General features: G+C 41.2%; 1 protein-coding gene across 1 annotated transcript; it reads right to left on the bottom strand.

Annotated features, from left to right (window-relative positions):
• Positions 1–344: 344 nt before the first annotated feature.
• On the bottom strand, positions 345–11,238 carry ZNF200 (zinc finger protein 200). The gene is given in 4 exon segments (XM_007453498.1): positions 345–1,099; positions 9,776–9,899; positions 10,197–10,288; positions 10,917–11,238. Coding segments are annotated over 4 exon segments (1,218 nt in total). The 5' UTR covers positions 11,164–11,238.
• Positions 11,239–12,708: the final 1,470 nt, after the last annotated feature.

Raw genomic sequence — 12,708 nt, 5'->3', positions numbered from 1 at the left:
TGGGGGAAAAGCTGGATATACTTTCAGGACACTCATCACTCTTCACCTTGAAGGTAAGCAGCCCCCAGACTCATATTTCAAAGCATTTTTCAGGGAAGGGATCTGTGACCTGTACATTGTTATACAAGTTCACAAAAGAAAGCTCTAGTCCAAAAAGCCTGGTTGCTAACTGAGGTATAGCCCTTGAGGATGTTTTTGTTTCTTTTTTCTTCCCCCGCTGTGAATTTTCTAAAAACTTGAGGTTTCAGCAAACATGGGTATTTATCCAATTTTGGCTATAATGAGGTTTTCTTATCTGTATCTTTTCAGATAGCCTGGGAATTCAGAATTCCTTAAGGAATATTTCAGGTTGAGGCAGGACCATCAGACCTTTCCCGATCCCACTTCTGTTTTCAGGTCTTACATGCTGAATGGGTTTTTTCATGCCGGGTACAGTTTGACAGCCGACCAAACCTCCTCCCACACTTTGTACAACCATATGGTCTCTCAGCCTCGTGACTCTGCAGATGAATCACAAATTCTTTGTTTCCTGGGAAGGTTTTCCCACATTCTGGACACTTAAATATCTTCTCCCTTATATGGATTCCTTCATGGCGACTCCGATGAGAATTCTGACGAAAGTTTTTCCCACATTGAGAACATGAATAAGGTTTCTCTCCTGTATGGATTCGCTCATGTTTATTAAGGTTTGTTTTATGATTGAAGCTTTTCCCACAGTGACTACAGTCATAGGGTTTTTCTCCAGTGTGAGTCCTCTGGTGGGAAATAAGGTAAGAACTTTCATTAAACTGTTTCCCACACAGTGGACAAGTATACCACCTTCTTGTTCTCCGATTTCTGGTAAGTGCGATAACACTGATATCCACATATTTTGAGAGTTCCTCTAGTGGAGTATCATTTTCGATGGTAACTAAAAGATTTCTCATTTTCCTTTCCTTTGGAATGGATGTATTTAGTCTTTCCTCTTTCTGGCAATCTGGAGGTTGCTCAGAGACCATGGAGCAATCAATTTCATCACAATCTGAAGACTTTTCTCTCTGATCTTCATTCTCTACAGGTTCTTTCTGAAGATCTTCACCCTCAGGATTACTGTCACTGACTGTTGAAACAGAGAGAGAATTTAATAACTTTTGAGGGCTATGATACCAGGCAGGAAAAAACAAGTCAGATTTCTCATGAAACAATAACCTTGAAAGTCAGAAATCTGAGGACTGGTCGATAATTGCCATCAACACTTTTCTACCCTTAATGAGGGTGGGATACATGACTGATAAATCTTTCCATACCCCATAATGCAAGCACACAGTTCTCTTTTTACTTTTCTTTAAAAATTGGAATGAGTGGGACTACATTAAAATATTTCATTTGTTTGTTTTCTGAATAAGCACCAACTACTCACTCAACAAGTTCATACTGACCTTATATTCTGTGTAGAGCACTGAGCTAATAAGGACCAGGGGATGAAGGACATAAATACTAAAGGGTACTACTTGTAATCTTTAGGAGGCTAGTAAGTGAATGGTAAGATGAGTTACTTCCAGGTTTTCACTACATTAAATATTAAAATATTATAGTATTAGGTAATATTATAATATCCAATATAGTGGAAAACTGGAAAAATTCAAATGACCACAACTAAAGGAGGTACAGCATATTCACACAGTGGATTATTATTTGGACACTAAAGGATTACTACAATTGATAAAATGAAACTATGGTAGAAGTCAATAGTTGTCATTTTGGGGGAGGAAGGAGAGTAGTGACTGAGCATGGGGCACAGAGGGATTTCTGGGCTGTTAGGAATAGTCAACTTTGGGTGTAGTTAGATAAATGTGTACATTTTGTGAAAATCTGAGCTGTACACTTAGGATCTGTAGACTTTTCTATATTTGTATTTCCCAAAAAAAGTCTGTGTAAAATAACAAATTATAAAGACTAGGCAACAAAGTGAAAAAAAAAAAGTATGCTCTGAACAGGTGACATGACAAGGGATTTGTCTAACTCCAGGCAACTTACTGAGATTAAAGTAAAGGATTAAATCAACCACTTAGATAATGTGACTGAACCTGAAGCTAGAATATGAGTCTCTGCTGGATTTAGCAGTTTCACACCAATAGAATTTTTTCTTTTAAATTATTTCTTTTAATGATTCCCTTAGGATAATGAAAATGCTGGGTCAAAGCACATGCCAATTTTTATCACAGCTCTTGGTATGAACTGTTATACTACTTTCCAAACAAGCTGTACAAATTTCAATACAATCATCAACATGTGGTTATCAATTTTACCTAATCTTGCTGGCAGTAGATATAATTTTCAAATATTTAATAGGTATACAATGGTTTCTCATTGTAGCTTTACTTTGCATTTTGATTACTACAAACTAGTAATTTATCTATTGGGCTGAGACTTTTATAAATTTAAATAAATTTTATATATTACAAATCTTAATCTCTTTATCAATCACTACTGATATATTAATGGAAGTCTCTCTCTATAATAACTCCACAACTTAAAACCAGAAAAAAAAATTAGTCTTAAAATCTGATAAATTTCTATTGTTTCCTGGACATTCTTTTTTTTTTTTAAAAAGGTATTTTTAAAATTTATTTATTTATTTGGCTGCATTGGGTCTTCGTTTCTGTGCACGGGCTTTCTCTTTTTGTGGCGAGTGGGGGCTACTCTTCATTGTGGTGCACAGGCTTCTCATGGTGGTGGCTTCTCTTTGTTGTGGAGCAGGGGCTCTAGGTGCACAGGCTTAGGTGCTCTGCGGCATGTGAGATATCTTCCTGGACCAGGGATTGAACCTGTGTCCCCTGCATTGCCAGGTGGATTCTTAACCAATGTGCACCCAGGGAAGTCCTCTAGCCATTCTTTTATGCCTTATTATTAGTTAACTCTAATACATTTGGAATTTAGTATCACACTGTTTGTTGTCTGTAACATGTCTAATATTGGTAAAACCAGTCAGAACATCCACTTCTACCTTTTCACATATTTGACTGAGTGTATTTACAGTATAAATAAATTTGGAGGGCACTGCTGTCTTTATTTTACATGATTTTAGTTTTCCAGTTTAGACCTGTTTCTCTCCAATATTTAAGAATCTTCTTTTCTATTTACCAATAAAACATTTCTCTAGTTTACTCCTATCTTACAGTCATTCTGAATGAGAGCTCTCATTATTTTGTGTTTATTTAGGAATGCTATTTATTGGGCTTCCTTGGTGGCACAGTGGTTAAGAATCCACCTGCCAGTGCAGAGGACATGGGTTCAGGCCCTGGTCCGGGAAGATCCCACATGCCACGGAGCAACTAAGCCTGTGTGCCACAACTACTGAGGCTGCGCTCTACAGCCCGCAAGCCACAACTACTGAGCCCACGTGCCACAAGCCTAGAGCCTGTGCTCCACAACAAGAGAAGCCACTGCAATGAGAAGCCCATGCACCGCAAGGAAGAGTAGCCCCTCTCACCACAACTAGAGAAAGTCCACGCACAGCAATGAAGACCCAACACAGCCAAAAATAAATTAAAAAAAAAGAATGTTATTTATTGATTGTTAAATACTTATTCCTATCAACCTACTTTAAAACTATTAAATATAATAATGTTTTAGTTGATCCTTTTAGATTTTCTAAGTACAAATCATATTTTGGTTCCCTCTCTTCCCAATATTCATTCTTCTCAACCCCTTTTTCTTATTTTCTTGCTTTAGAAAATTAGTTAATGATATTAATAGTGATAGCAGGTTTCTTTATTCTCAGTTTTCAGGAATTACCATCAGCGTTTTATGATTATAAACATTAGGTTATATTAAAGAGCTAAATATCTGTTTTCAGAACAATTAGTTGAAACTCATAAGATTGTTCTTATTTTTCTGAAAGGGTCAATGAAAATACAGTTGACTTCAACAACACAGGTTTGAACTGCGAAAGTCCACTTATACGCAGAATGTTTTCAACAATAAGTACTACAGTACTGTGCAATCCAAGGTTGGTTGAATCTGCAGATGTGGAACCATGGATATAGAGGGACAGCGGGTATGGAGGGCAGACTATCAACTATGCATTGATTTTTGACTGCTGGGGGGGTCAGCACCTCTTATCCCTGTGTTGTTCATGAGAAACTGTATTTTACCTTCCTTTACTGTACTAACTTTTAAAATAAAATAATTTTAGTAGCTAATATATTTATATGGCTCAAAATATCAAAACATGAAAAAGTATACACAGCGTTACTCTCATCCCTCTCCCCATCCATTCTATTCATTCCCCAGACAGGTAGCAGTTTTATTAATTTCTTTTTGTTTTCCCATTGTTTCTTTAGGCAATACGTTTTCTTTTTCTCCCCATTTCTTACATAAAAGGTAGTACACTATGTATATTTCTGCTACTTGCCTTACTTCAGTCACTATATTCAAGTGCACAGAGATTATCATGGTATGACGTGTGGAAACATACCATATTCAACCAGCCCTCTGCAGAAACACTTGGATTGTTTTCAACTTTGTGTTTTTACAAACAATACCACAACGAATAAACCCTGTTTGTACACTATTTTGAATGTGTGCTATTGCTATTATCTGTAATTCAGATTCCCTGAAGTGGGTCTGCTAGATCAAAAGGTAAATGCATCTGTAATATGGGTAATTACAGATTCTCATAAACAGGAACTGTACCATTCTGCATGCCCACCAGCAATATACCCATCTCCCAACAACCTCACCACCAATGTGTTAAGTTTCTGATTTCTATAAATCGGATAGATTTTTTTTAAAAAAGGTAACTCAGTAAAGGTTTTATTTGCATTTCTAATTATGAGAAGGGCTGGACATCTTTCATGTATTTTATTTTATTTTTAAAATTTCTTTTATTGATTAATTAATTAATTTATTTTTGGCTGCGTTGGGTCTTCATTGCTGCTTGTGGGCTTTCTCTAGTTGCGATGAGCAGGAGCTACTCTTTGTTGCCGTGTGCAGGTTTCTCGTTGCAGTGGCTTCTCTTGTTGCAGAGCACGGGCTCTAGGCGCATGGGCTTCACTAGTTGTGGCTTGCAGGCTCTAGAACACAGGCTCAGTAGTTGTGGTGCGTGGGCTTCGTTGCTCCGCAGCATGTGGGATCTTCCTGGACCAGGGCTCGAACCCACGTTCCCTGCATTGGCAGGCGGTTTCTTAACCACTGTGCCACCACGGAAGCCCTCTTTCATGTATTTTAGAGTAATTTGTATTTCTGAGAAAATCTGTTGATCTTTCTGTTCCCAATTTCTAGAAATTCTTAATAAATTAGGAAGATTAGGCTTTTGTCTGATATAAGGTGCAAATATTTACCTCCAATTTACTGCATTTTATTTGCTCAGCTATTTTTTATTTTGTCATACAGAAGTTTTAATTTTTTTTTTTTTGCGGTGCACGGGCCTCTCACTGTTGTGGCCTGCTGGGTCGTATGGTAGTTCTATTTTTAGTTTTGTTTTTTGTTTTTTTTGCTGTACGCGGACCTCTCACTGTTGTGGCCTCTCCCGTTGCGGAGCACAGGCTCCGGATGCGCAGGGTCAGTGGCCATGGCTCACGGGCCTAGCTGCTCCGCGGCATGTGGGATCTCCCCAGACCGGGGCACGACCCCGTGTCCCCTGCATCGGCAGGCAGACTCTCAACCACTGCACCACCAGGGAAGCCCTTAAACTTTTTATGTATTTACTTTATTGATCTTTTCTTTCAAGACTTCTGGATTTTTGAGTCTTAATTAGAAAAGCCTTCCTAGGCCACGGTTATAAAGGAATTCACCCTTTGATGCACTGGGAGTTTTTCTTGGTGTGCAAAGTAAGGTATGATTCCCCAAATGGCTACTAAGTTGTCACAACACCTTTTATCAAAAAGTCCCTCTTAACCTTGCTGATTGGAGATTCCAACTTTATCACAAACTAAATCCTCATGTGTATTTGAACCTATTTCTGCACTTTTTTTTTACTTAATTAATTTTGTTATTAATTAGTTTATTTTTGGCTGCGTTGGGTCTTCGTTGCTGTGCGCGGGGCTTTCTCTAGTTGCAGAGAGCAGGGGCTACTCTTCATTGCAGTCCGCGGGCTCCTCACTGCAGTGGCTTCTCTTGTTGCGGAGCACGGGCTCTAGGTGCACGGGCTTCAGTAGTTGTGGCGCATGGGCTTAGTTGCTCTGCAGCATGTGGGATCTTCCCCGACCAGGGATCGAACCCATGTTCCCTGCACTGGCAGGCAGATTCTTAACCACTGCGCCACCAGGGAGGTCCCTGGACTTCTTATTCCATCCCATTGGTCTATCTAGTCACATGCCAATACTATATACTGTTTTCATGACAGGCTTTAGAGGCTGCTTTAATACCTGATACGGCTAGAACCCTCCTGCGCCACTGCTCTTCTTTTCAATTTTCTCTGTTACTTGTAGTTATTTTTCCATTTGAATTTGAGATCGGACTGCCTAGTTCCAGGGGAAAAAGTCCTATTGGTTTTGTTAAAGGGATTACATTGAATTCATAAATCAATTTGGGGAGAACTGACCTTTTTTTATGTTAAAATCTTCCCCACCAAGAATATGATACTTCTTTCTATTCATTCAAATCTACTTCTGTGTCCTTTAGAAGTGTTTTAAAGTTTTCCTCATAATTTTTGCGCACTTCTTAAGTTTATTCCTAGGTGTTTAATCTTTTTTGTTCCTACTGTATACCTTCTAAATGATTGTGTTTGCATGAATGATTTCGGTAAAATAATTTTACATCTCATTGCCTTACTAAATGCTTATTATTTGGAATAAGCTTTCAGATATTCTCTAGGATTTTCCAGCTACACAATTATATGTAAATAGGTGTAGTTTTATCTTTCTCTTAAGTTCTTATAATATGGCTATTTTCCTTCTCATTTAACTGCACTGGCTAATACCTGAAACAAAATATTAAATAGTAGTAGTGGCAGTGGGCTTCACTGTTGTATTCCTAATTCTAGTGGGAATGCCCCCAGTGTTTCCCATTAAAGATGATGCTGGCTGAAAGGATATGTAGCCCATTAAGGAAGTATCCATTAGTCACTAGTTTGTTAAGTATTCTTATGAAGAAGAGGTTTGTATTTTGTCAAGTATCTTTTCAATAATTATGAAAATGATCATAGGCTATTTCTTTTTATTTTCAGATGGATAGACTTATAACAAATAGACTTTCTACGACTAAATCATTTTTGTATTCCTGGAATAAATCTTATTTGGTCACTGCAATTTTCATCAGGTTGTGATATCTTTGTTACACAAATGTCATAAAAAGAACCTGGAAGTTTTCCTTCTTCTTCTATACTCTGAAAGTTCTCACAGAATTTGAACTGTCAAATTTTTAAAGATTTACAAGAATTTTCTGTGAAACTAAGGCTGGTCCTTTTTCTTGTGTGTGGGACTAGTTTTTTGACAATTTCAGTTTCCTCTATGGAAATTGGTTTATCTATTTGTGTGTAAATCATTCTACTTATTAGTTCCTCTATTTTTTCTATTTTTAACTTATTGATTTCTAAGTTTGTATTTATTAATATTTTGTTCCTGTTTTCCCTTACCTTGTTTTCCTAACTGTGAATCAGAGGCTTAATTAATTTCTGTAAACCAGTATACATTATTTTTCATCCCTGCATATTCTTATGAGTACCACTTTAGATTATACCATAGATTCTGATACATAGTGTTTTGCAGAAAAATTATGCAATTTTAATTTGTATAACTCCTTTGACCCAAAGTTACTTAATAGTTTTAAACTTTACTGGTAGAAAGAAATTGTTTTCTCTGATTTCATTATTAATTTCTAGTTGTATTGCACTGTGATAGATCCTAATGTATAATTTCTACTCTTTGGACTATTGTGTTTTTGTTGCATAGTATGTAGTCAATTTGTATTAATCTTGGAAAGGTATATTCTCTTACCACAGTAGAGGGCAGATACAACCGTAAGAACTATCTCACTGAGAATTTAAGTGCTCTCCCTTTTTGGTTGTTTTCATGTGGTTTACTTGGACTGAAACACAAATTCTGTCTTCCTCTGTCAAAGGCCTTCCTTTTGATTCCTGTCCCCACGAGGTTCATTCCCTTACACTTTTCCCTTTACAAACCGACCAAATGTTACTATTTCAACTATCAGCTATATGATGATGACTCCCAAATCTCTACATCCTTACATCTGAGCTCCAATCCCCAATGTCCAAGTGCCCAGAGGATTACCTCATTTTATTTCCTGCCATGGACTGAATCTCATCTAAAATCAAATCTGTGTTCTTCCAAACTCTGCTCCTGGGTCTAAATCCTGCCTTGACTTATCATAGCTCTTTACAGCTGTAACTTAGAAGCTCTTAGAGGGTAGAAATGGAGCATTATATATATTTTTAACCTCCTGAATATCAACTCCAAAACCCAACGCTGCCTGAGGAGAAAACAGCATTTATTAAATATGGTGAGTGACTCTAAGCTTAAATCATCAGCTTCAGAGTATGGACAAAGGAGAAGAAAGGAGAGGGTGAGGATTGGGTCTCAGGCCCTCAACGTGCAGGGCCAAAGTGTTCCTGGAGTTGGCAACATGCCCAACAGTCACCCAAAATAAATGCTAGCTTTGCCTAAGACTCAGGAAAAACTCAGTGTAATAAATCTGATCTGTTTATACGGTTTCCTAAAATAAAATAGTACATATAATAATCTATGGGAAATTAACCAGGCCTATTATGTACCACCACCCCAACCATACAGGATAAGACAACTACAGAGTTGAGTAATCATTATGTATTTCTGCCACCCTAGGCAACTCACAAAACCTCAGCCTCAGAACCAGTCTTGAAGGCAAGGTAAAAAGTATTAGGCACTCAACAAAATGATTTTTGAGGGACCCTGGCTCTAGGGTAGCAGTATATTTCTAGAGAAAAATTGAAGCATCTCTAAGCAGCTTACAGAGAAGCTGCTGCCAGATGGGTTCCTATGTAGCACTTGTTAGCCACTACTGGGAAATGAGTACAAATGAAGAAGGCTTCATTCACCAATCATATAGGAAATTCACTGATGAAACTAAGAGAAATGCAGCAAGGAGGCAGTATTGTACTGGGCCAAGACTGTGTTCTGGTGTTACATTCCCTGAGTCCAAATCCCTGCTCTACTACCTACTGCTGTGTGACCTTTAGCAAATTTCTTAACTATTCTCTGCTTCAGTTCCATCATCTATGAAATAGTAATGATTCCTGTACCCCACAGTACTATCATAAGAATTACATGAGATAATAAATGCATGCAAAGTAGTTAGAAGTGTCTAGCACATATTGGCACACAAGTGCTTAGTAAGTGCCAGATGTTATTTCCATCAAAAGTGGGATATACTTTCTCTTACACTAGTAGGCTTCACAGCTACTGAACATCAAGAAAAAAAAAAAGACTTAAAACAATTAGTTATGTGTCCAATAAATACACTGATGTAAAATATATCTGTGGGGAGAATACCACTGGATGCAGAGATTCAGAAATGGTATACTCGCATTTTCTATCTGTTTAAATATTTGATGTGAGTATATCAACCTCAAGTCTTGCTTACCAAGAGAAGTCCCCTCCTTACTGCCCCCAAGATACAGGGAAAATGGCCACTCACAGCTGGAGAAGGCTCTACCACATGGAATAAACCAAAAGTTAAATGTGCATGAACATGTACTTAGCTGGTGTGAACAATGTCTCAAAAAAGTCTGAGATGAAATAGAACATGCTTTTCCCATAGCCTTCAATCTGAATATACAAGGGACTTAATTTCTTACCCAGTAACATCATCTCCCCAATGCTGTTGTCTTGAATCTCTGAGGTGGGCTGCTGAACAGGATCCAAGCTTACACACTCTTCTTGGGAGTGAAATACATTCAAATCCTCAAAGACCACCAGCTCCTGAAAGAGCAACAGGCCCCCTTCCTCTTAGTAACAGAGGTTCCTTGACAGCCCTGCTATTAAGAAAGACCAAGATCAGGGAAGGGATGGCAAAAGGGATCTAGAAGTCCCATGCAGACAGGAAAGCCTGGCTCAGAGAGGAGCCAGAGGGAAAAAAAAAGATGACTGTCCAAGGAGGCAGTGAAGAAAGAGCCCCATCTCCCTGCTGACTCCCAAGAGTGGGTTTATATATATGGGAGGGCTGCAAGAGTAGAGAAGGTGATGCACTCAAACAGTGAACAGGAAAACTGAACCCACCTCAGACTCAGCTTTCAAACACAGAGACACTGTCTCTTGTTTCTGCTGGATTCCTTCTCTGGGTAGAAGCTTCACTAAGGGATGAGGTTGCACTGGGGAAAGAGGAAGCTGTAGTTAATAGAAAAGTCAGTGACTCTAATATGGAGACTCTACCCACACCTTGAAGCCAGGCTGTCCTCATTCTTTTGGTAGGTAACTCAAGGCTTTTTCTGTTCCTATGAGCCCAGTCAGAGATCAATCCACAAACTACAGGGTCTTAAACCTATATAGGGTCTCTTCACTATGAAAAGGATATTCCCCTAAGCACCTTTTAAAATTCCCATTACTACTAAGGGGAAGGATGGGGAAAGGTAAAGTCTGAAGATGCCCACAGCAAGCAAAAAAGTTAACAAAATTCCACATAAGCTGGTCAATTCAATAATTCATCCACATTCCTTTATCCTAAAAAGATACTCCCCCTCCCCCAATGTCTGGGTAAAACTGACACTACAGAAAAGATACACACTGTTTATTCTGTGGCTTTACACACACTTAGCAAACCATTCAAGCTCCAGCTTGAGAAAAAAAATACTCCCACTCCCTGGCACGTTGACTTATTGGAATCAACTCTTTTTTTCCAACACCCACCAACCTAACTTGAATTCATTACTAACAGGGAAGTCTAGCTCAGCCCCCAGTACCATCCCCTTCTCTTCTAGTAAAACAGTATGTGCTTCTTACCTCTGTTCTGAAGATTTGAGCTCACATCCTTCACAATAACCAAGGTCTCCTTGACTTTCTCATTGGGCTGGACTAGGCTTGGCTTGGGCAAGAAGGTGAGGAAGTGCTCCAGAACCAGCTGGTGAATGGTCTTGGGCCCACTAGTAGCATCTCGGAGTAGACCTTGGCCCAGCTTGGAGTTAGGAGGAACTCTCAGTATAAAGGACCTCTTTGGCTTTAGGGGTATAGGAACCACTTTTGCAGCCATCGTGCCTTGAAATCACACACACACTTGTTTCTGCAGAGCTTCAAGAGTCACCTCTTACTGGAGGAAACCTGTCAGTCACGCTGCAGATGAGAGAAACCATGAGTCAGGCTGGAGATGCCTGCACTCCAGTATGTCTTGCAAAGTGAAGCCACATGAGATCTAAATCAAAAAGGAAAGATAAAATACGGTAGGGAACTCACAACCGTAAGGAAGATCCCTGACCCGATACTCTTAGCAAGGCCTGAAAGGAATATCCTGAGAATGAAAGCATAAGATGTTCAAACGTCAAGGGCCATCCTCATGAGAAAATGAAGTGCAAACTCCACTGGGAAGAAAGGTTTAACTCATGCTGGTAGAAGCAGCAATGGGCCAGAAGACAGGAAATCCGGTGTCCAATACCGAGGGCATCTGTTTACAAGTCAACTTGGCCACCGAATCCGGCCTCACTGCGGTCCCCTGGACCGCAGGTCCCTCGGATGTCCTTCCGGGGGTTGCTGATGGTTCAAAGAGCAAACGCAAGGCCGCATGAGGTGTCTACGTGTGGCCTGCTGACTCCTTTCCGCCCTCAAAGCCCTGTAAGAGCGACAGGGGACATCCCAGTAGGACCCACCAGGCCAGGCCCGCTCTGCAGCCTCTCCCAGTGGCCAAGGGGCACCTTCACCGCAAAGCCCAGCTGGTGGCATTGCCTGGGGAGCGCTCCCGGCCACCTATCCGGCCAGGCTCCCCTAGCAATAGACTCTGTTCCGCTCCCCAGAGGCCGCCTCAGCCTGGTTCCCGCCCTCCTGGAGTCCCTCACCTCTTGGGGTTCTGCCGCCCGTGGGCGCTCACTGGGGACAGCCCAGAGACCCAGACTCGGGGAGAGACCGGGAAACTAGGCTCGAGAGGGTAAGCCCACCTCTCGCCCTTCGGAACGTCCTCACAAGCAGCCAGCGACTACTGGCGTGCGCCGCCGTCAGTTAGGGAGGACTGCAGGGACGCGATGCCTTCTGGGAGGCCGGGCGCCTAGGTAGCAGTGACGTCACGCCCGGTGCCCCGTTTCCGGTGCGGAAGCCTGGTCTCCTCGCTTGGAGCGAGCGGTCTGCGCTTGGGAAGGCGAGGCTCGAGGCCGGCCGGCAGAGCTCTCAGGGACGCAGGGAGGCCAGGTTGGCAGCAGCCACTCTCTCTGCGGCTGTACCTGGGAGATGGAAAGCAGAAGGCTGGCTCAAACCCTCCAAGACAGGTTGGCACCACTCCAGGTACGGACGGTTTAGCTACAAGGGCTGCTGGGAAATGTAGTTCGGTGCTAAACAGCCAATGGGAGATCACCAGGCGCCGCTGTTGGGGCGGAGCAGGGCCGGGGCTCGACCGGAAGCGGGCCGTCTGACGGACCGGAAGGTCTGTGAGAGGCCGACGCAGTTTCCGCCCCAGTTCCTGGGGTCTATCAAAAAATTGCGGTGGCGGCGAGGTGGTGGTAGGTTGTGGTTTTTGTCGGCTCTAGGGTCCTGTTACAGCCGTCCCTTTCGGCAGGGGCGGCCCTTTGGTCAGAGCCGGGCGAAGCTCCCCTCC

This window comes from Lipotes vexillifer, unplaced genomic scaffold (genome assembly GCF_000442215.2).
Source record: "Lipotes vexillifer unplaced genomic scaffold, Lipotes_vexillifer_v1.1 scaffold914, whole genome shotgun sequence".
In the NCBI taxonomy this organism is placed as follows: Eukaryota; Metazoa; Chordata; class Mammalia; order Artiodactyla; family Lipotidae; genus Lipotes; species Lipotes vexillifer.
This window is presented reverse-complemented; position numbering and strand designations above follow the sequence as displayed.